The 23,645-nt window shown below is 35.0% G+C and overlaps 3 protein-coding genes across 4 annotated transcripts; 2 read left to right on the forward strand and 1 right to left on the reverse strand.

The window, feature by feature from the left end:
* The first annotated feature begins 1,668 nt into the window (after positions 1 to 1,668).
* LOC132627650 (uncharacterized) lies at positions 1,669 to 6,375 on the forward strand. The gene is made up of 8 exons (XM_060343113.1): positions 1,669 to 1,894; positions 1,993 to 2,080; positions 4,010 to 4,189; positions 4,295 to 4,468; positions 4,649 to 4,816; positions 4,900 to 5,054; positions 5,259 to 5,385; positions 5,869 to 6,375. Exons 1-8 carry the CDS (start codon positions 1,848 to 1,850, stop codon positions 5,878 to 5,880), a joined length of 951 nt encoding a protein of 316 aa, XP_060199096.1. The 5' UTR covers positions 1,669 to 1,847; the 3' UTR covers positions 5,881 to 6,375.
* Positions 6,376 to 7,226: 851 nt separating this feature from the next.
* On the reverse strand, positions 7,227 to 16,332 carry LOC132627649 (protein CLT2, chloroplastic-like). 2 transcript variants are annotated; one of them, XM_060343111.1, is made up of 11 exons: positions 15,809 to 16,332; positions 13,604 to 13,749; positions 13,278 to 13,315; positions 11,445 to 11,560; positions 10,221 to 10,320; positions 10,110 to 10,145; positions 9,917 to 9,967; positions 9,047 to 9,170; positions 8,074 to 8,199; positions 7,906 to 7,956; positions 7,227 to 7,828 (listed from the first exon to the last, which is right to left on the reverse strand). In XM_060343111.1, exons 1-11 carry the CDS (start codon positions 16,246 to 16,248, stop codon positions 7,779 to 7,781), a joined length of 1,278 nt encoding a protein of 425 aa, XP_060199094.1. In that variant the 5' UTR covers positions 16,249 to 16,332; the 3' UTR covers positions 7,227 to 7,778. The 2 variants fall into 2 exon arrangements, with proteins under 2 accessions (XP_060199094.1, XP_060199093.1); XM_060343110.1 differs by having other exon boundaries at positions 7,227 to 7,956; positions 15,809 to 16,327.
* A 2,890-nt stretch (positions 16,333 to 19,222) lies between these two features.
* On the forward strand, positions 19,223 to 23,126 carry LOC132627651 (transcription initiation factor TFIID subunit 7). The gene is made up of 6 exons (XM_060343114.1): positions 19,223 to 19,380; positions 19,603 to 19,716; positions 21,392 to 21,525; positions 21,633 to 21,752; positions 22,099 to 22,168; positions 22,577 to 23,126. The coding sequence occupies exons 2-6, from the start codon at positions 19,605 to 19,607 to the stop codon at positions 22,735 to 22,737; spliced, it is 597 nt and encodes a 198-aa protein (XP_060199097.1). The 5' UTR covers positions 19,223 to 19,380; positions 19,603 to 19,604; the 3' UTR covers positions 22,738 to 23,126.
* Positions 23,127 to 23,645: the final 519 nt, after the last annotated feature.

Raw genomic sequence — 23,645 nt, forward strand, 5'->3', positions numbered from 1 at the left:
AGGTGGGTCATTCCCATTCCACTTAGACACTTTTTGCACTGTTATCGGAGCAAAACCAACACCAAAGGGGGCGCCACCTCATTGCACATCCAACAAGCCCAAAAGCCCGAGTTTTTAATGGTCAAAACTCCACGAATTTACAATTAAAATGAGTTGGCACAATCTAATTGAGTTGGCACAATTTAAATGAGCTGGCACAATTTAATTGACTACTGAATCCACGTAGGAGACTACTGGTGTTGGTTTTGCTCCGATAACGGTGCAAAAAGTGTCTAAGTGGAATAGGAATGACCCACCTGAAGTGTCTAAATGGAACAAAGGCCACTTTAGGTGCTCAAGTGAAAGAAATAGACGACCACAGGTGTTTGTTGATGGGTTTGGCCTTTTTATTTCTCTCTCGTTATTCAATAGGGAAAATTTCATAAATGACTAACTTTTAAGGGTTATTTTTGTTGCGTAGCTACATTTTACCTATTTACATCTTGTAGCAAACATATAGCTAAACTTAGTGCTTGTTTCTTATTGTATTCACTATGGTGCGTTGCGAGTAAAATTCAGTTGTATTTAAATTCGACTATATTTCGATGTATTCAATTCGTCTGTATTCATTCGTAACTATTATCAAACAACATAAATGCAAAAAAATACACGAATATTCAGTTGTATTCAAAATTCACTGTATACAAAAAAAAAATCTCGTTCAATATACAAGCGAAAAATACATAAAGAAACACTCTATTTTACACTAAAAAAATAACGAATGCACTCATAGACACTAAGATTTGAGATACAACAAATAAAATACACTCAGATCTAAGAAAAATTCGGTCGATTGGCCATGAATTCCGACCATAGAAGACGACAGCGGTGGAGGAGAGTGTATTTATAAGTGTAATTCTGAGATACACTCTATTTTGTGGTGACTGCTCCGGTTCAGATCTGAGATATACTTAATTCGCTCAAATCTGAGATGCACTCTATTTTTGTGGTGATTGCTCCGGTTCACCAGAGCTAGAAGCTTCTCGCCGAAGCAGCGAAGAAGACGCAAGTCAGGGAAATTGATAATGCTGAGAAGATAAGGCAAAGGAACATCACATGTTCTATTACTAATACACGGAATTCATGGAGGATGTGCCCATTGTTTTGTAGGTTCAAAGCCGCATTGTAGGAAAACGGGAGAGAAAGGCGAGAGGGGTGAGAGAAAATGGAGGAAAATGAGAGGAGATTGTGGGAGAATTGAGAGAAAATAGTTTTTAATATTTAATACAACATAATATTAGTGTACTAGTTATCTTGTGTAATTGACATACATGATTTTGCTATGAGATGTAAATTAAGCAAAGTATAACTATTAAATATAAATAAGTCTTAATGTTCTCTATACCATGTAGATTTTCCTATTCAATATGTGTATTAGGGCCCGACTAACTCAGATTCACGTTTGATAAGGCCCGTTAAGGAGGAAGACCTCTATCTTTTTAAATTTTTATCTATATCCACAGCTCGAATTCGAGACCTTTAATTAAGAATCGAAGTGCTACTCATTCCACAACAATTTCTTTTTTTGAGCAAGTACAATTTTTTTTTTTATCTCATAAACGTTTAAATCGTGCAGTAAATTTATTTATTTATCATTAAATTGTGCAAGCACTAAATAATAGGTGTAGTAACAAAACCTAATAAAAAGAAAACAATCCCTAACCCCAAACCCAATCGTTGTTTTTTTTGTCTTTTCCTTGTGCTTTCTTGAAGCAAACCAGCGTTAAACCCTCAAAAAGTAACCAACAACACTCAATACTCTTCACATAAGGCATTAAGAACCACTATTCATACAGTGAGATTGAAATATGGCAGAGCCTAATACATCATTAGCAACCAGTGAAAGAATAAGCAGGTAAATTCTCTTTTTTGGTATTTTTAGGGTTCTAATTATTATCATGGAGCACATAATGTTGATTTTTTTTTCTTTTTTGAATGTGAATGAATATACAGGCAAGCTCCTCAGTTAGTTACTGTATTAAAGGAGATGAAACAAGGATTGGATACTGTTAGTTCAAAAATCCAAGCTTTAACTGCAAAGGTCTGTCTTTTTTTTTTTTTTTTTTTTGAATTCTATGATTGTTTATGGATATATTTAGAGACCCCACTTTGTGGGATTTCACTGGATATGTTGATTGTTTATGGATATAGTTGATTAAATGTTGATAGTCGATAATTCAGCTATAAATAACAATTTATAGAGTTCAAAAAAAGCATGTAAGGATTAAAGGCTGTGTTTTTGGATACAGTGAGTTTAAAATTGCAAGCATTAACTGCAAAGTTCAGTTTTTTTTTTCTTTTTTTGAAAAAAAGTCTATGATTGTTCATGGATATAGTTGATTAAATATTGATACTCGATAATTCAGCGGAAAATAACAATTTATAGAGTTAAAAAAGAAGAAGAAGTAAGGATACAGGCTTGTTTTTGGGATGTGGTGAAACCATGTGAAATTAAAAAAAAAAAAATGTTGATTCTTTCCCATTAATTTAAGTGTCGGCTAACGGAGTTATCCAATACATGTGTTGGTGGGAGGTAGAAGATACCAAGCCGCTCATGCTTATTTTGTCCGATTGAATCATCATAGTTCAAGGTCGAGATAGTGTTGCTCAACCAATTAATGTGGCTTGTGAGGTAACAACAATTATTAGGAAATAATCGAGTTAGGGCGGTAGCTATGAGTGCCAAAGACACTCTAGCGAGAGAAATGGAAGTGATTGGCACAGGAGGTGCTAGCAAGTTGGCCCGACACCATCATTAGCAAAAAAAAATTAATCTATATGGGTTACCAAATAGTCATGTTTAATTAGTTATTGCCACTACGTTTGCATTCGTTTAGCAGATGGTAAGTTTTATTGATGAAACCAGCACGAAATCGGTTCTGTAAGATTACATCCAAAAAGGAAGAAACCAAAACGTAGCTCCCTTCTAATTGTGCAAAGAAACCAATAAAGTCTACCAAGGTTTCAACATCATTTACTAGCTCTAAATTACACCAAAAAATAATCTGTAGTAGACAATCAACTTTTATCTTAAAAATCCGTCGTCTTCAAAACACCTTCTTAGTATTATCTTCAAAATCAGCTGATACATTTACATTTGGGTTAGTGTTTATCTAGATTCTTCTTATTCTTGCTATAAAGACTTATATATCGTTAGGAAAAGTGTGAAATTTTAGAGAACTTCTTGTTAGTTTACCTTATTATTTGATTCAAATGTACTTCTAAATCATGGAATGGATGCAGAGGATTCATTGAGTCGACTATAACTAGTTTAGGATCAAGGCACAGTTGATTGATTGATCACTTTTTTTTTTTTTTTTATGACAATTGATTGATCACTTTCTTCTATCAATATCTTTAACTTTTTGTCCAACTTATAAAAGAAAGAAGAGAAACCATAACTTATGTTTCCTGGCTATAATCACCCCAGATCACCACTCCAATGCCACCGGCCCATCACCTCAATTTTTCTCTTTTTAAGAAATGTAGGAGGTTAAACTTTACCTTATGTGCAATCAAACATTGAGAAACATTTAGTAAATGATTTCATTTGGTAATACATTTTCGAAACAATTGTCTTTTGGATGCCTGTTATCCAATCTTCTCCCGTTTAAGCAATTATATTTGAACTGTATTTGTTGGATGTTTTAACTATATGTGTTTGCCACATGATAGATGTTAGCACCACTAATACATGATCTTCCCAGCTAGTGTCCATGTTGGCTTTATGTTACTTTTTGTTGATGTCTAATCATCCCAAGCTGCCAGTATCAGTAAGTCCAAGTCTATGCTATATTGCAAACACACTCCTGTAACTAGGCCACAGATAATTGTGAATTGCTGGATCCATTTCAGTAGCTTGTGCCCTGGATTTATTACATGTTCTGTGTGTAGGAAAGAATAAAAATGAAACTACATCGACTTGATATGCCTGTTTCTTCTATCAAATCCCCATGTAATTTCTCTGCAGGTGAAAGCAGATCACTTTCCAACAGCAGATGGAATAAGTTACCTCGAAACGAAGCATCTCCTACTTCTGAATTATTGCCAATCACTTGTCTATTATTTGCTCCGCAAGGCAAAAGGACTCTCAATTGAAGGGCATCCAGTTGTTCGGAGTCTGGTGGAGATAAGATTGTTTTTGGAGAAGGTATGTTGAAGCTCTTAGTGCACTTGGGTAATCCTGTCTCTCCAGCCCCTCTTGGGTACTTTTCTTCCCTTAGTTGCAGTGTCCTTACCATCATGCTCTGTGCAGATTCGTCCCATTGACAAGAAACTACAGTATCAAATTCAGAAGCTCACAAGAGATACTGACACTGCTTCTGAGAAGTCAGTTATAAGTGAGAAGGGAACAGATACTCAGAAGGAGGACCTATTGAAGTATCGTCCAAAACCTGATATGCTTGTTGGTAAAAGGCCCCCCGCAGAGGTGGGTGATTGGTACTTGACAATGAAAATGACCACTTTAGTTCCTTTCTCTTCCTGTTTAAAGAGTTGGCTCGATCTTTAGCAATTTAAAAAGTTGAAGTTATGATTTAACTCGCTCAATCTCCCATATGATTTCCTAAAGTAAAGAGATGGTTGAAAATGTTTTCGTCTTGAGCTACAGGATAATGTATATAGACCCCCCAAATTTGCACCTGCTATTATCGCCGAGGAAAAGATGTCGAAGCAGGAGAGAAATTCTTTGAGGAGGGAGAAAGAGAAAATGCGAAATGCTGAACAAAGCCCCTATATGAGAGATTTGTTGAATGATCTTGAAGGAAAACCCGAAGAGGTAATTCACTATCTGACTATTAATACTAACATATTTCAATGAGCTCTCCTGTATTTGACTATTGCTTACGGTGAAAAATACAGGTAAGAGAAGCTGTTGGAACTGAAAGTAGAGAACTCACAAGGTACATGGGTCAAATGGAAGAACGTGCACGAATAGAAGAGGATGAGTTTACTCGTGCCCCGCTTACAAAATTGGAGAAAAAGAAAATGAAACATCTGAAGAAGTCAAGAAATGGGTAAGTTCATTAGAAACTGTGAGGTCGGTCTTACTAATTTCTAAAAAGGCAACTTATGGTCAGTCTTTTGATCATTTCACATAGGAACTTAATTTATGAGTAGTTTGGAAAGTACCGGCAGATTAGCTGGAGCTCTGATTTTTTATTTTTATTTTTATAAAATGGACTAACTGGATGCTGATCTCCTTTCTTTGGCCGTTCTAGGTTGCTTGGTCTAACAGATAGTTTCTATGATGAGATAAAAAGTTTGCCTTTAGGCGAATCTGTTCCTGAACAATCAGTGAACTTTGAGAACGGCACCGCCGGAATCAAACAACAGAAGAAGCGTAAGGTAATTGCTTAGGGAGATCGCATGTATCTTCAGTTTGTTTTTCTTTCAAAATCTGATGTTCAGGTCTGCTTCAGAGAATTATATATGAACTCTTGCCTCTGCTATGATGTAGTGATTGCCTTAAACATATATAAAGCTTGTGCATTCCCGTGTAGTTGATGAGCAATCTAGTCTAGGGAATGCATGAAATGTTGATATTCTGGTATGGGCACTTATTATCTTGTTTGTTACTCAGCTCAATGATTTAATTGGAAGGAAATTGTTGGCTTGTGAGTTCTCTGGTTATTTTCAAGGCTTCACAACCTCTGCTCCTCCCGAGTATAGTGTGTATAATGAACAACACAATTTTAGTCGCAGTTAAAATTGAGCTTATTTGTAGTAGTGGTTCATATTTTGATCTATATCTTTTGTACATGGACATGCGTTTTATTTTGTGTGGGGAAACTTGCTGGAAATAACTTCTAATATATGTTTGTATTGCAGAGGAGGAATTGAATGACTGCTGGCGTGAGTACATTTTACCCATCAATATAGAGACTTTAAAGTAGGAATGGTTAGAGGTTCCATGGGCTCATGGAAGATGTACAACTTTGTCATGATGTTGAATTTTTGTGTCTTTTATCGCTCCAAAATCTTGGACCATATTTGTTTTTGTAGTCAGCAGTGATGATTGAAGCCGAGATGCATCATTTGAAAGTTTCTTGCTGCAAGGCTGAATTTGGTTCACAAGTATCTTATCTTTTGAAAAGTATGGGGCAGTTGATAGGTACAAATACAATGAAGCCTCTTATGGTTAGTTGTATAATCATCTTCACGAAATCAAAAGGAAATTGTACCTCTTTCTAAGCAATTCTCACCGGTAGGGGAACCAACTCTTTTTGGACGGTCATAGCATATTATATTCAGGGTGCAAACCAATTTTGGGCTTCATTTGCGGTGTAAGCTGTTAATGATGCACGTTTCATCTAAGTGAAAAACTAAGTTTATTGATAGAGGTCATGTCATGAATTTCTTTCTTTTACACGAGAATGAGTATTTAACTCCATTACAATGAGATTCAAGGCCGAAGTTCTGTGCATTGTCGAGGTCTGAACCTTTATCTTCCTGCGATTATTTTCAGAAGTAATTTGGAGATGTCAGTGTTTTCTGTGCTCATATGATTGCAACAAGTGTTTTGGTTACTGAAAACATTTCAAAAGGATAGAAAGACTAGTACTGCTTAAATTCAAGAACCAGTGTTTTTTTTTTTTTTTTGTAATAATCAGCAAATTTTGTATGGTTTTTAAAAGTGCTTGGAGATGGAAAGCTACAAATGCCAATACAAGAGCATGAACTAATCTCAATATCTCCAGATGGATGTTCAGAATCAACCTATTGAGGTTCTATATCTTTGATCAAAGTCATGAATCTTGTTAGTATATGAAGTTTTCAACGGAAAGCTGTAAAATACTTGCTCTTTTTCATAAAACAACCAAAATCTACAGGTTAAGGATGATTATCAAGACGTTAGATCTACTCTTCTATCCTTGTGACATATCTATATTTTACTTTTCCGTTGAGAAAGGAGCTTCTTTGGAACATATGACAAAAGTGAGTTTGAATAATTCGATAGCATGAATTGAGGAGAATTTAGGTTCCTTTTTTGCGTAATAAATTATGTAGCATTCATTGGCTTGCTATAAACGTTGGGCGTGAGTAATTACTGTCTTTCAAGTGTAACTCTCCAACAGAATAGCTAGAAACCTCTATCAAAGTTCCTGCTTAGTAAACTGTTCGATATTTATCATGCTTGAATTTAAGATTATGACAGATCGACATTCTTGCCATTCGGCAGAAAAATAGAATTAGAGATGTTTGCCTTGTATAACTTGTTTCAGTCCAGTGAAGCATTCACTGAAAGAACAGAATAGGAGAACTGGAATTACACAACTTATTTCGCCACTTGATAAGCCTACCTAAAGGCTTTTTCACAAATGACTATGCAGAAGTTATATTTTTGAATATTCTGCCTACCCAAAAAAGAACGAACAACTGTTCTTCTGCATGCAAACCTCAGTAACATATCCACCAATTTAATTTCTTTAACCCACCTAAGGCATGTCATAGTAAGACCCCTTTGGTATTGTAATCCACTAGTAATGCCAAGACAGTCTTAACATTACAAGTACACTCCAGAATACGTGCTTGTGGTGATTAACAATATCTTAGCCTATGATGACAACCAGTGGAAGGATTAGTCAAAGTCACCGTGATATTGTCAAAGCCATTTCGCGGTAGGCTACACCGTATGATCAGGGAAGAGTGTATCTTGGTAAATGGAGATTATAGACTCTTCTGGACCAATGCCTTTCCAAGATGATGACTATTATATCCAGAATCTCCGTAGAAGAACATCAGTTGCAATGATTTAAATGAGTCACAGTTCTGTGTCCCGCTTCTGAGTCTGTGGAATGTTATACATGATAAGACCAATGAGAAGGACAGCACTGCCGAGAAGGAAAAAAGGGCTCAGACTTGAACCTTCCGGGAGATATGGCAGTGGCATGGAGAGAAGATACATCGATAAAGGCACTACATAAGAAAAAAGGAAAAAGAATCTGGTTGGTCATAGGACTGCATAAAATTCAAATGTAACCAACACCTCTAAGTATAGTGTTGAGACTGTCTCTGAGAGAGGGAAGAGCGAACCTGATGATATCACAAGAAGGGATGAAACCACAGCAGTTGAAATCTTCACAAGATTGAGTATTGATATGTTGAAAGCAATATTTGTAAATATGTAAAGAAGGGGTAGCAACGGCGCTCCTTCACAACCTGACAAATAGAAGGTGCCAAAAGGACAGTTAGTAAAACTCATCAATCCATAACTTAGGCAAAAAAAATGCTTCTAACTTGATAATTCATTTATTGAGAGGAAAAAAAAACATGTCTTCACATCTATTATAAGAAAAGACATTAAAATTTTGTTCAGCTACTAGCTTCTGCGATGATTGCATCTTAACTGCTGAAACTAATATATACTCGTGACATGAACATATGACAGCAGTAAATGGCCAATTAGATCAAATTGCCAGAAAATTGTGCTGTCATTCTTGTTGAGATTTCTGTTCATTCTTAAGAGACATGTACTAATATGGCAGACAACTACGCACGCTACTAGCTTATATTTCCAGATTACCTAATGAACAAGATTTTTGAGTCGCAACCAACAGTAAATTTTTAAAACCAGCTTCTGTGCTTGGTTTTTATTATTCCGGTACCTCCCAGTTCTACAGATATTTTAACAATGAAAGAGCAATATAGTAACAACTAACAAGTACATAAATTCATGCTATCCAAAAAATTTCCACCCTTTTTTCTGATGGGTGCATATATACCCTTGAAACCTCTATGTGATTAACTAAGGAAAGCGGTGCCTATTTTAACTTGTAAGCAACACTTTACTGCCAAAATATTCTATGTTCGAATCTTTTTCTCCCCCCCCCCCCCGCCAGCTCCCTTAAAAATTAAAATTAAGGTCCTCAGATGGATTGCAGACGCCACGAAAATATGTTAACTATAGAAGATCAAGACCTTCACCAGCTCACTTTGTAAAAGCTGAAATGATGCATATTTTTCGTTTCTGCAAGCCACACAGAAGTCAAGAGAATAGAGATTGCACCTGAAATATTGTTCCCTATGTTGAAGAAGCAACCAGCACCGCTCTTAAGAAATGAAGGGAGCTCAGAAAATGGTATGCCTTTCAGGTTTGAAAGAAAAGGCAGAAAAAGGAGAACAAAAAGAGCCTACAAATAAAACAGATATTACAAAAAGCAACATTCAGAATACAGCATTGCTGAACAGTCAACAGATCAACTCACTCTCTGAATATATATATATATATAATATATATATATATATATATATTTGTGTGTGTAACATACATGTATATAAAAACCAATTCTCTACCAAAGTATCCATAGTCAATAGAGTGCAAGGTCATTCTAACAACTACTATTGATTCTGCAATTACACTTCAGCAATAGCATAAATTGCAAATAGAAGAGCATAAAGGGTTAGAGTGGCTTGCAAATCCATGAAAAACATCTCAGGACCAATCAAAATTAGAAAGAGATTTTGCATACTGTACTGCAATCTTTTGAACATTTCTTCTCTCTATCAGTAAAACCATTGGGCGTGAGCTCTGAATAGCTGCAAATGAAACTTCAGCGAGAGAACGAGATTTCACGGCAAAAAGTATTTTTTATCTTCCACTTGACGGCTGGAATAGAAGAAATGGTGCTGAGCGTGATTACAATTAAGTCCATACAAAAGCCAGCAGTTGGTATTTAATTCCACTCGACTAATGGAATTGAATAAATGGTGCCGGATATGAATACTACTACGTCAACAGAAGAGTCAGTAATTAGCATTTGACTCAGGCTAATTAAATCAGTACTATGTAAGCATTCAACTCTGAATAACCCTGAAGAACAGAGTTTTAGGAACCAAAAGTAAGTGTATCAAAATTTCTCTTGCTCATTCCATATACCTGGAATCCAGATCCAAAAGAATTGACGACAAAAATATCAAGCGCCTTCCCCTGTATAAATTGAAGATTTATCAGGATTATGCATAACACATTACCAACAGAATTGAGAAGATATCGGTAGAGTATCTTTAATGCACTCCATACTCAAAGCTAAGTGAAGGCATAGTAAAAGCTCTGTAAAAGAGATATGTACCTTGAGTCGGCTAGCAGCATCAATAAAAACGAACTCCTACACATTCAAAGTCCTTAAAATGATTATTTAAGCATCCAGGCTGCTATTGGTATACCTTGATTTATTGAATACCTTAATAACAGAAGCAGCGGCTTGGAATGCGCTCGAAGCTACCATCAACACTGGCCAAACAAATGCAATTCCTGCCAGCATCTGATTGGAGTCTGATCCACTGCATTCCACAATCACAAGAGCCAAGGTAAATAAAAGCAGAATAACAGACAGAAACTATGAGCTGCTTGATCACGCAGAAGCAACTTCCTAGCCCTATCTATAACAGTTTATCTGCCAAAAGGTCCAGCCATAGGAAGTAGCTAAGTAAAGGGAAAAAAAGAAAAAGAAATATATTACAAGCTCTGCCTGTTCCTAAACTACTTTGTCAATAGAAGTAAAATATTGTAGGTTTCCTTGTAGCTTTATGAATAAGAATGGGAGATTGGAGTTCAATAGACCTAAGAACTGTAATTCAGTTATTGATCTTGGAAGGGTGAAAAGTTGGAGAGGATTCTGGCAGCTAGCGAATTGGCAAAGCCTCAGTTACACACCTGAAGTACCAGTGTGGCTCATACCAAGGCTAGTAGTGTGGAATTTAGGATATTATACAATCAATAGGAACATAGGCAACTAAGCACTGACATAATGTAATTAAAAAGAAGTAGATCAAGTCTTATTGTAAACAAAAAGTAGAGTAAGGGAGGTGTTCCTCTGGCACTCATATGGACAACATGGCAGGAAAGAAACCGCACACCATTTAAAGGGGTTGAAATCACTCCAGCACATACTAGAGGAATTTTGTTTTATTTGTATTTTTGCAAATTTTTGGAACTAGTATGAGATTTTGATTAGTATAGATTATTGGTTACATCTTTGTAGAAACTGACATTTTTTGCTTGAGATGCTCTTTTTTATAATATACGTAGTGTGTGGGGTCTTCCCATCAATGTCAACAAAACTCAGGATATCTCTCTGCTTTGACTCCATATCAAAATATGTGACCACCTCATTTAAAAGCTTGAATTGTTAAACAAAGGATGTTTCAAGTCTTCAACAAGCCTCCTCCTGTGCAGACCTGATTCTTTTTTCTTTGGGTCAAGCACGTGAAAATATTTTGTTGATAGGTAATAATGAGACTACACTGGGTATGTTGTTGTTTATATGACCACCTCATCGTAAAGATTAACTTGTGAGAATGGACAAATTCATTATTTATTTTAGGTTTTCAACTAAATTCTAATTTGACTTGCTACCTAATAAGAGAAACAATTCTGAGAACCCTAAAGGAGAAGAGTGTTGGACCTTGTTACGGCTAGTACCACTCCAGCAGCTACCAGTAAGCATCCGGCAATTTGATTCAAAGTGTATGCTCGTCCAAGAATGAAAACAGAGAGAGTCAACTGCCACACCAAGAAGGTCTGCAATAAAAAGGTCTTTGCTAAGCAATTTTGTTTTGCTTCTTCTATAGACGAGCGAGATCTTTCTTAAGCAATCTCAAGGATACAATTATAACTCGTCTTCTTTGAAGTTGGTTAGGACATGAATTTTCAGCAAATTATAGAGCCTATTCCCAATTCATGATTCAATTATCAAGATTTAAAAAGAAAGTGCTTCCAGTAAGGCTACAAAAAATGCAACTTAACAAATGAGTAAACTACTACTGACACTGTGCCGCCAAATCCTAGGACTCCAAAGTCACAACCCAACATCAATTTATTTAAAATTTTGTTGATCCCTCCAGATATCCAGTTTCATGGACTGATAAAGTATATACTTTCACACATACCCTGTTTCCCTAAAACATAAGAAATCCTATTTACTCTCTCCCTCCCGTTTCTTTTCCTTTTTTATTTTTTTTATTTCTTTTGGGAGGGTTGGCGGGATTTTAAAGTGCATATATGGATGCAAGTTACAGGGAAACAAAGAAAAAGATTTCAAAGTACTGGGTCATCTTTTGGGTAATACAACATCCTCAGTTTACCAAGACAATAGCTTGCTCCATTGAACAATGAATGCTGATAAATGACTCGTAACTCGTCTGAAAATTTTCACGCATAAACAGTTTCTTACCTCTAAAAGAATGCTCCCGAATAATGACCCATAAAGATAGACCGTTATGTTTATATGAGTTACAACTTCTCCTTTTTCTTTGGGAAATTTTGTTTTAAGGTATACCGCAACTTTGTTTGGCATTGAGTTGTACTGTAGTTAATTGATTAATTGATACAGTGCATATGAAATATTGACTCATAACCCGCAAGGGTGGTTCAGTTGGTTGAGCATGGGGCTTCCATAATGGAGGTCTCAGGTTCGAAACCCCCAGCCTACGACAGCAGGGGGATTTGCCTTTTGGGTCGAGCTCGTCGCACAGGGCTTGCCTAGTGCGGGTTATCTCTCTTGTGTAGTTGCGGGCTATTACACAGGAGCGGGGTTCACCCTGTGCGCACCCAAACGGTAGCGGTTGCGGGTTCCCTTTTCATAAAAAAAAATATATATATTGACTCATATTCCATCAAGAATTCTGGTATTTTTCAATATAAGCTCTTGAAGTGAGGAGACTAATATATATTCAAAACAACATAAGAATGCTATATTCAAGTCAAATGCTAATTATCACCTATCTATATATTTAATTCGAGTCACCAAGAATACATTTAATTCATCAACAACTACTGACATGGAGTATGGAATTACAATACTCCCTCCGTCCAAATTTAAGTGTCTTAGTTTGACTGGGCACAAAGTTTAAGGAAGTTTAAGGAATAAAAAGAGACTTTTGAATCTTGTGGTCCTAAATTAAAGATGTATGTAATGTACTAAAATGACATTTGAATCTTGTGGTTTTAAACTTGCCATGTAGAATGTTTGAATTGTCAACTTACTAAATATAGAAAAAGATGCTCTTTTTGGGACAGACCAAAAAGGAAATTAAGACCCTTAAATTGGGACGGAGGGAGTAGCACTTTGTGGATACTAAAGGAAAAGCAAGGACGCATTAAATGTGTTATTCCACCAGAAAAGGGTGTCCCACTGTCTATGCTCATGGAAATCTATTACAAAGGCAAAGATAAATTGGGACTATTCATGTTTTTCTTTTGGCGATAAAGGGAAACTACTTAATGTTGTTAACATTACCTGACTAAGTATTGGTATGGCAGGTCCAGGAAGCATGGCTGTAAAATACCAAAAGAAAGCGATCAGAAATTACTTTATAACTCAAAGAATCATTCATATTCATTTCTCTGTGGAGCTGACTATTGTTTTTCAGGTTTAGATAAAGCAGCAAATGGCTGAGAAAAGCCTTATATTTGTTGGAAGGCAAGAGTGAAGAGTAAGAAAGTAGAGCATAAAGGATCTGAACTAAATGTTTTTTTCCCAACGCAGACAGAAATATATATCTAGAGAGGGAGAGGAAACATTCAATTTACTATCCTAGATCTTTCCTAAGTACAAGGTAATACCTCCAGCATACATTCCACATAGGACCCCAAGGGCTTCGAGGAAACCAATGAGAAAAAAGCGTGATTTTGGATAGGCTACCATCTCCTTAGTTACAATACCAGCACGATATCTCGCATACAATATAGATAAGTAAATAGCCAAGTACCTGAAGTTGATTGAACCATGTTAAATATCAGCCACTACATAGTAAAACAAATATTAATAAACTAGGATCAAAAACCTTATTAGATAATGGCATTTCCTACTAAAATCAAAGTTATGGACATGTTTTTCCACAACCTGCTTTAACCAACATATTTGATTTTTTGATTTAGATCATCATCTCAGGCTCTCAGCTTGTCATTGACTTAGTGTAGGCAAATGTTGCCCCCTAAGACTCAAAAATTCATTCGTCACTCATTTTCCTACCCATCTAAGATAGGCAAATCTGTTGAAATTTGCATTCTTGAGTAAGTAATAATAGTAGATGATTTATATTTTGACAAGCAATCAATGATCTAGAGTGATAAAACTATTAAAGTAGTTATTCTATATTCCACGTCCAGCATCTTCAATGCAAAAGAAATTTACTAGGACCAATTGTCACTTTGGGCTTCATAAATACAAAAGGTGATCAATTGCTAAATCGAATAGGTCAAGAATATAGTGTCGCTACTCACAACCTAAGATTGGACCAGGATTTTACATATAGAAGGTAACAAACTTATTGCATGTCTCCCCTCCTCCTCCTTTGGTCATAAACAGATTTAAAGTGAAACTTCACGACTAAAGATGTTAGTGTTACTCCCTTATTTCAAATTTATATGATACTCTTCTCAATTTATAAACTTCCAAAATGTTTGTCGCGATTCCACTTCTATGCAATTGTCTCGAAAGTTCTTTGATCCAATCAAATTTTAAATTTTGATGTGATGCTGACTTTATAAACCTATCTTTCAAATATAATGTTTTTTCTTCTGCTATCACTAATATGATATACACAAATCAAATTAACATCTTAAACTCCGCATCCATTCAAATATCTTCCTACAAATAGTGACAAACGGAGTATTTTCTACTATCCTTAAGGAACACCCTAAAGATGTTGTTTTCATTGTTGAGGGAGCTAATTATGCAGATCCCTGCAAGGTCATTAAGGGACAACATGTGTAGTAATTGCAAATTTACCGGTTATATTTCTGACTTGCTACCATAGCCAACTATGCTACAGTTATTATGAGCTTTCTACATTCAAAAGATTTTTATCTACCATGTAACTGCAATTCCATTTAGCCTAAGGTAACTAGCATATAACTTTGAAACAGTTCAAACAAGTTACTGTATTATATGGAAGTCTATACTCACAACAGGCAGACCAGGAGACATATACAACTAAAATTTCCTGCATTTTCTTCACAATACTCGCCGCCACATTGAAGTCTGGGCTAACAATTATCTCTATGTGACTCTATGACATACTCTAAAAGAATCAGGTACAAAGTACGGAGAGTCATGAGTTTTTATCATTACAAGTTCAGAAAATAAAAAAAGTACTACTATATGTCATGAGTTTTTGTCATCAAATATATTTAAAAGTGCATGAAAAAAATCATAGTCGAAGGAAAACAGAAACAATCATACTCTTCAAATAGTACGCGCCACTCTTTTTGAAATGGAGAAAGTACTCCCTCCAGTCCATTTTCCTTGTCATGGTTACTAAAAATAACTGATTCAAAATATTTGTCTTTAAGATATCAAGATAAAACTAATTAGTTTTCCGCTTTACACTTACTCTAGAGATTAATATGGTGAATGAAAAGTATTACTCCTTCCGTCCATTTTTACTTGTCCCGTATACTAAAAGCAGTTGTCCATTTTTACTTGTCCAGATTAGAGAACCACGAGATAATTAACCATTTCATACCTATTTTACCCTTATTATTAATTATTGGGTTGAAAACTACGAGGAAATATTAGTAGCTGCATAACTTTTAAAGCATATATGATTGATTGACTTACTAACAATAATGGGCTATATAGTAAAATTGTCATTCTATTTATGCCAGGTCAATACAGGATAAGTAAAAATGGACCGAGAGAGTAATAAATTGTGATCAAACAATAAATAAGGTTAATTTAGTCAAATTATCAGGAGCGTGCCAAACAAAAAAAAAAAGTAAAATGATCATACTAGTATAATTTTCAGAGAAAAAACGAAAACTCACCCAAAGGTAGTAAGCTGAGCTAGAAAAAAGGGATACTCCTTCATAGGAACAAGAGCAAGTTTATAAAGCACACGATTGGCAACACCGAGCACCAAAGTCAAAGCAGAATTCAACACAATTAGCTCTCTATTCACTCTCACATCTGATCGTCTCCCAGAAGAATCATTTCCTAAAGCGCGTGCCCTGAATTTCGAGCTCGAATCCCGAGAAAACCAGGAATTATTATTATTATTATTATTATTATTATTATTTCTACGGTGGATGATTTGGAGTGGTTGCCTTGAAGAAGACGTGAGAAGAGGCATTGTAGGAGAAAAAGGGAAGAGAGATTTATTAGGGTTTAGTGGTACATTTATGATGGGACGAAGAAGAAGAGATTGTTGCGTCTGGGAATTGTTTGGGAATTTGGCGCGAATGGTTTGGGAATAAAGAGACTCCATGAATATTGCTTTGCTTTGCTTCTTTGGTTAGGTGAGTATTGACGAAAACTCACCCTTACATGAGCTACTATAATATAAAAAAATTCAAACCTGTAAACTGTTGGCTCCCATTTGTTTTGACGGAATTGTGTGTTAGGTGTGATAAAAGTTAGTACTACTTTTTTTAAAAAAAATAAAATCTTATGGAGTAATAACTATTTTGCCAAAATATTTCTCTTAAAATTATCTTTTGGTATTTGATTCTGTAGTAGTTTTTTTTAGAAGATATTTCTTAAATAGTTAAATAATATTTTTTGGTTTTTTAATTGTCGGTACCTACATACCTACATTGGAATCCGACTAAATTCGAATTCGTGTCGCGTAGAGCCATTCAGGGGGAAGCGCTCTCTACCTAAGACTTAAACCTGACACCACTAGTTAGGGAGGAGCATCAGCATCTGTTGCACAAAATCCTTTGGTTAATAATCATATTAGCAAACAAAATGATATTATACTGAAATTTTTGAGTATTAGAAGTAATACTGATGTTTAAGTATTTGTTACGAAAATAAAGACATAAAAATTAAGAAGTGAGATAACTTTTTCAAAATGACTTCTGTCTAAAAGTAAAAGAAGTCAATATATTTTTTTTTTTCATTTTTGATGAAAAAATATATATTTTATAGCTACCAAACATAGGCTAATGACCACTAACACTATTTTGGGGAAAAATAAGCTGCTACCTATTTTCCCCTCATCTAATCTAATAATAAACAAAAATCTCAGTTGACCAAGGACCACATGAAGAAGAGCACAAAAAAATACAAATGGATCAAGTAAATTTAGAAACATATGAAAAATGTGCACGCGTATTTCATTTTTCTTCCTCAAGTCATCTTCTACCCCTCTTTTTTTCTTCTTCTTCTTCTTATTCTTATGTGGCTTGTAATGTTTGTTTATTTTTCAAGTCAACCAAAAAACATAAAAATTTTGTGAAATTCTAATTAAAAATTGTCGTATTCGTTTTTTTTTTTTTTCCAAATAACAATAGCATTGTATATATCCAGATATTTTCATAGTACCTCAATATGGAACTCGAGGGTTATTCTTGGTGCAGATTTGATTACTTTTTGTCTTTGATTATCCCTTTTAGGTTCCAGCATAATAGTAGTCAAATGTATTTGATATTCTGCGTGGTTTTAATGAGTACTTTCTTAGATCTTATTTGTATTTATTAAAATTAAGATGTATGAATCTAAATGCATATTCGAAAATTAAATTATTTATTAAGATTTAGAAGTCTAAATCTAAAGACATATCTGAATATTAATTAAGATCCAATATACTAAATAATTAGAATTGTTTTCTCAATATCTGAATATATAAAATTTATCTTTATTTAAAAATATAAAATATAAATACTATATTAATTAAATATTATATCAATCAAATATTTTATGACAATAAGTGATGGATTAGGCTAGCAATGGTGATTGTGGGTGCCGATTGGGATTATGTTGAGTGATGATTATGGCTGTGGGTTGTAGTTAGTTATGATGGTGACAAACATTAGTAATTAACTCTTGTGGTTGATTATGGTAGTTGGTGGTGGCAGCTAATAATTGTGATGGGCGATAGTGATAGCTAATGATGCCTGTGGTTCTTGATATATACTGGTGGCGATTGTTCGTATAGTGATTGATGGTCGTAACAGTAGTTGGTGGTGACGATTGTAAATGATGGCTAATGTGGTGACGACTAATCGTGGTGATTGACGATGGTGGTAGTTGTAACCGAGGATGGCGCCTGTGGATGGTAAGGGATGATAGTCGATAATGGTACTCATAACGATTACCGGTGAAAGTAGATGGAGTAGTGATGGACTACATCTTTGAAGAAATCCTTGAATAGATATCTTCATAAGACTTTATTTGATCATCCTTATATATATATATATATTTAAAAACCAAACGAATTTGATGATTAAGATTCAAAACTAAAAAGCAAACAAGTTTAATGACTAATATCTGAATGATTAAAATTAAGACCTTTATTAAGTGGAAACAAATAAGGCCTTGGGTGGTATGACTTGCAAAAAATAAGTCATCGATAGCCTTTGGCATATCTAGCCTTGTTGGAAGGGGTTCAATCCCTAACTTTCGACGCGAAACATAAATATATGTGTAAACAATTACTAATATTATAATAAATAGTAGATATGAACCCATAACTTTAAGATTAAACTCATAGAGTTCAAATTGTAAATCCGCTTATGTCTATAGCATTTGGTTGACAAAAAACATTTCATAAAGAACAGAGACAAATGGAGAAAAATGATTTCACTCGCTTGTGATAGAAGTTATTTTCATTCTCAACTATCTCAATTCTTAATTTTGTGTCACTATTTCAACTAACATTTAGATTAAAGTTATATCAAATGTTATAAGTGGTTAAACTGTAAATACTTTTTTTTTTTTTTTTAAAGTTAGAGATCTCGAGTTGGCTCCATGAGTATAGAGTCGCTTTTGTCAGGGAGCTTGAACACCGGATGAAGAAATAAAAAATTAATGTTATTTTTAATCTTTTAATTATGTTATTTGATAAAAATATTTCTCACTTACAGACCAAATACAACAATATTTTTAGAAAAGTAACTCAATTTGCATAAAATGCTACTGAGTATATATCACATTTAAAAAAGAGAAAAGTAAAGCCAGAAGGGTTGGATTCTTTAATCTAAGGACCCGTTTGTCCACGAGAATTGTTCATTTTATTTCGAAAAATTATTTCACTTTATTTGAAAATTAATATTTGATCATAAAAATTTCAAATTACAATTTGAAGTTGTATTGAAATTTAAAAAACATCTAAAATCTTATTTTCACTTTCAATATATTCAAACAATCAAATATTCATTGTGGCTATAACCAAACACAACTCTATCCTCACCTCCAACTTCAAAATTTCAAATAAAGGGAAAAATATTTAATTTTCATCGCCAAACGCCTATGCAAAGTATTTTCGGTTAAAAGCTCTCTTCATTCCCTCACTTTTCTGGAAACCCCCACCTATTTCCATAAAAAATAATCACATTCTCCTTGGCATTATTTTGGGGTGAGAATTCTCTTTTACTCTGTTACAACGAAGTACCAGGTACGTTCCTAATTCAATTAACTGTTTCACAACGAACATAATTGGTGGTATTTTGATTTACTAAAGAAGAGAGACTCGCCTTTTCTAAAAGAATTGATTTGACCTATTTCTCTAAATTTTGATTCTTTATCCAAAATAGAACTATTAATTTGAGCTCGAAATCGAAGGCTGCCTCTGAAGTTAATTTGTTTGACAAATGTTTCTATTTTTTTTTTTTTGCAGCCATGGAAGAACAATTTATTTTGAGGGTTCCACCCTCTGTTGCTGAGCGAATTGACCGCCTTTTAAGTGAAAATTCTTCTTCTTCAGAAGACAAATTAGACTTATCTTTTTCTGGTAAATTTTTCTCTTTTGGAGTTCCTAAGTATTATTTCCCTTATAATTTTTGTTACAATTATTTGTGCCTCGGTGATAGTTTTAGAACCTTGCCATGAATTTGACATGTGGGCATTTACTCTTTCACATTTATATTAGTCCTACCTCTCACCAGTATTCCCTTTCTGTTGTTGCACTTCTATAATACTCTTACATCACCTATAAAATTATAGTCTTTCCATATTTTCACTTTCTATGGGTTCGGATTGGTCATTTTTTTAACCTTTTTATTTTTACTTTTTATAACCGTAGTGTCCGGGGCACGCATCTCGAATAATTCCACTGGTTACCTGCTGCCTTCAACCAAGGCTTGGGAAAATGAGAAGACATTACCTAATTTTTCGACTCTCATGGTTCTCAACTCACTTCATTGACCATTAGGCCACACCCAATGTGTTTCCCCCCAAATCCTTTTGTTTCCTTATACTGCTTTGGATTTAGGGGACCTTTAAGTTTTAGAGAATCTGTGATCTGTCTCAAAAAGGTGATGGTTTTTAGAACAACTTTTATTATCTGGGGTTATCGGGGATACCTATAATGAAGTTCCAGATTGGGGGTGTGAAGCTGTCAATAGAGCAGAATTTACTGTACTTTCGTTTTGATTGATTTGTAAGTTCAGAGCCTTTGGTGTCCACAAGTTACATAGCATAATCTGATTTCTAATGCATGGATTTTGTTCCCTTTCTTCACATGCTGATAAGTGCAAACATTGTGTTCGAGTGACCGAGTCATTGATATTAAGCACAAACGGTTTCTCTGTGTGTGTGTGTTTGTGTGTATCTTGTACCGTCTGATTAATTTTGTTTTAATCTATAGCAAATGCTGGTCGTGTAAGTATTTGTGTGATTGTGTTAGTGAGTGTAAGACTTGGGTACTTTAACAACAGCAGCATTTCATGCTAGCTGAGCTCTTTTATTCATTTTCTCTGCAGTAACAGATTATACTAAGATATACTCTTGCTGATGTATAAGGATATATCATCTAATTATTCAAAAAGCACTAACAATATTTTGATCACTGTGCAGTGGTATTCATTCAATTAAATCATAGAGAAGCATACTTTTATTTCATTTCGATCAAGATGCACATTCATGTATATCCCTTCCTTTATTAACAAAAGTTTATTAATATAAACAAGGATCGACCAACTTCTTTGCTTGGTTTCCCTGCGAAGTTAATATACTCAGTACATGAGAAATTGTTTGATGGATATTGGGGTAGGATTACTTTTTACCTGCCCTTGAATGTCAGAGGTTTCACCTTCATATGCTTGAAGCAAGCAATACTAATGCATTATTGATGTAGTAGAGATTAATCACTGTCGTTATGTTTGACCGGGACAAAATATGCATAAATGTTAGTATAAGCATCAATGAACTCAAGTTTATGAGATTGAAGCCGCACTAAACTTTTCATGATATCTTCTTGCCATTGTCCTAGAATTATACCTAGATTGCTTGGTTTCTTATGCCTTACCTTATCCATTAAAAAAAAAAAAGAGGCTTGGATTCTTATACGTTTGCAACTTCACCATTCTTTTATGAAGGCTGTAATCTGTATATATTTTCTAAGCTCTTTTAAGCATCTTATTATAGTTCATGCAAGTGCTTTTTTAAAAAAGTCTTGTGCTTTTCAGAGGATGGAAAGACTGGCACTTTTGTCATAGGCGACGAGCACTTTCCTGCATCACTTTTGAATCTTCCTTGCATAGTGGAGTCATACAAAACTTATGATGACAACGTGCTCATTAAAACAGCAGACGTTGGTCAAGTAGGGTTGGGGTTGATTTTTCTTTTTTTTTTTCCTTCAGTTATATATGAATGTGGTTTTCCAATCGTCATCCCTTTCCTAAAATGTAAACTTTGTTGTTCTGACAGATGATTATGGTGAGAGAAGAAGGTGATGCTGCTCCGGATGTGGTGGAATATAGACATGGCCTCACACCTCCAATGAGAGATGCTCGAAGGCGAAGATTTCGAAGAGAACCAGATCTTAATGTAACTATATCCTACTTTTCTGAAAAGACCCCTCATTTATTTACTTTCTGATTTGTCCCGGCAGAGAGAATGTCAGGGGTGGGTTGTTTCTACCATGTGGAATGGGGGTCTTTTTATGGAATGGTTGGGGATATGTCTGTGTGAAAGCAAATATGGGGCTTATTCTCCCTGAAGCTTCTCAGTTTATCTGCTTCTCTGCTGAGAAGTAGAATTGGAATAAAATCTGTTAGTAAATATAGTGGAGCTCTCCCTGTCCCTTGATCTGCCCTTTTCTAGTTCTATATATCACCCTTTTTTTCCTGGTAGAATCATTGTACTTACAATGTGCCTGTTATATTTTTGGCAGCCTGAGCTTGTTCGGCGCGTTGAGAAAGACTTGCAGAACATAATGGCTGGTGGAACAGCTGAGAATATTGATATCCTTTCATATTTGGTTTTATCCACTAGCTTTAAAAAGAATGACACTTGGTCATTATACGCAAATGAAAGTCGCTAAATAAACTTATTTAAGGTTTAAATAGGCTATATTCCGAAAAAGTAGAACCCCGAGTTCTAACAAATCCAAGATATGCTGTTGGTAAATTGACTTGTAGACCACAATCAGTTGGACAACTATTGCCAGTGAAAAAACTTGTGAAAATTTCTGTCTGACCATTTACCAAGAAGAGGTTTGGGTAATGTTAGGGACACTTTAGTGCTTTGAGCTTTCAGAAAATTTTCTGAGTTTGCGTGCTGAAAGCATATATTAGAACTTCATTACCGTTGCAGAGGACTTTCTAAGCTTCATCTTTCTCATTTCTATTACTCCTTAACTAATTGATTACATATAGAAGTTGCTGAGCAAGAGGAAGGAGGTGAAGCAAGTGCACGCCATGTGAATAAGAAAGTGGCGCAACCTGCAACAAAGCCTGACATTACCGAGCCTGGGACAGCTGGTGAGGATCCTGATAGAACTGAATCTGAGGATTCTGATGATTCAATATAGCCGAGGACATTTCCAGCAAACAAAGATTATTAGCTACAAAAGCTGTCGGTTGGCAAGTGGTTACCAAGTCTCTGCCTTTGGTGTAGTCCACTTCATGGTTAACGGCCTTTGGAACTTGATAGAAATTTTAGCTCCTGCATTTCAATACAGTTTGCTTATCGATTCTAAGCTTGACAATCACTGTAATATAAGAGTTTGCATTGTCTACTTCAGAGACGTGAGACAGTTACATTTTGAGTCGAATGCGGTAGGTAAAAATGCGTATGCCTAGTAGTGATGACCCAACTTCTGTTAGAATTTGAGCTGTGTTGACAGAGTTGTTATTTTTTCAACAGTAGATTACTTACAAGGCAATCAATTTGAATTATCAATACGGATCAGGGGTGGATCTAGAATGTGATTTTGGTTCACGTGAATCCAGTAATTTTTGCTCAGAATCTGTATATGTACTAAAAATTCATTAAATATTTAACTATGAACCCAATTATTATTGTATGTTAACTTGAAGTCGTTGTAGGAAGCTATAAGCTTAAAATTTTGGATCCGCTTGATAATGGTCTAGGTTTAGATTGTTTCGCAAAATTTCTCACTTTGCTCCCTATTTTTTCCCATTAGAACTTCTTTGACTTCAGGTAATAGAGTTAATTCCTTGGATGATCACTCAAGTTTAGAGTATTTTTTACAAAAGTCACTTTTGTTTCATTAAGGACAATAAAGTCATTCAAGTACTATTATTTTCTGCAAAAAATACTACACACCTCAAAAGCCTCATTCGCTCCTACTTGGCATGCCACGACATTAGAGCCTCATATTTTTTTAATAATAGACTTATTTAACTCATCAAACTCATTTAATCAAATTCATATTTTATATCTAATCAAATATGACCCGGTTAAAAAGCGGCAAAG

This window comes from Lycium barbarum, chromosome 2, assembly GCF_019175385.1.
Source record: "Lycium barbarum isolate Lr01 chromosome 2, ASM1917538v2, whole genome shotgun sequence".
Lineage (NCBI taxonomy): Eukaryota > Viridiplantae > Streptophyta > Magnoliopsida > Solanales > Solanaceae > Lycium > Lycium barbarum.

Coding starts and splice junctions, on each gene's coding strand:
- LOC132627649 (XM_060343110.1), bottom strand. CDS start 16,248: ATGGAGTCTCTTTATTCCCAAACCATTCGCGCCAAATTCCCAAACAAT. Junction 13,750..15,808: donor GCTCAGCTTACTACCTTTGG/GTGAGTTTTCGT, acceptor AATCAACTTCAG/GTACTTGGCTATTTACTTAT. Junction 9,968..10,109: donor ATGCTGCTAGCCGACTCAAG/GTACATATCTCT, acceptor CAATTTATACAG/GGGAAGGCGCTTGATATTTT.
- LOC132627651 (XM_060343114.1), top strand. CDS start 19,605: ATGGAAGAACAATTTATTTTGAGGGTTCCACCCTCTGTTGCTGAGCGA. Junction 19,717..21,391: donor ATTAGACTTATCTTTTTCTG/GTAAATTTTTCT, acceptor TGTGCTTTTCAG/AGGATGGAAAGACTGGCACT. Junction 21,753..22,098: donor GAAGAGAACCAGATCTTAAT/GTAACTATATCC, acceptor TATTTTTGGCAG/CCTGAGCTTGTTCGGCGCGT.
- LOC132627650 (XM_060343113.1), top strand. CDS start 1,848: ATGGCAGAGCCTAATACATCATTAGCAACCAGTGAAAGAATAAGCAG. Junction 4,190..4,294: donor TAAGATTGTTTTTGGAGAAG/GTATGTTGAAGC, acceptor TGCTCTGTGCAG/ATTCGTCCCATTGACAAGAA. Junction 4,469..4,648: donor GTAAAAGGCCCCCCGCAGAG/GTGGGTGATTGG, acceptor CTTGAGCTACAG/GATAATGTATATAGACCCCC.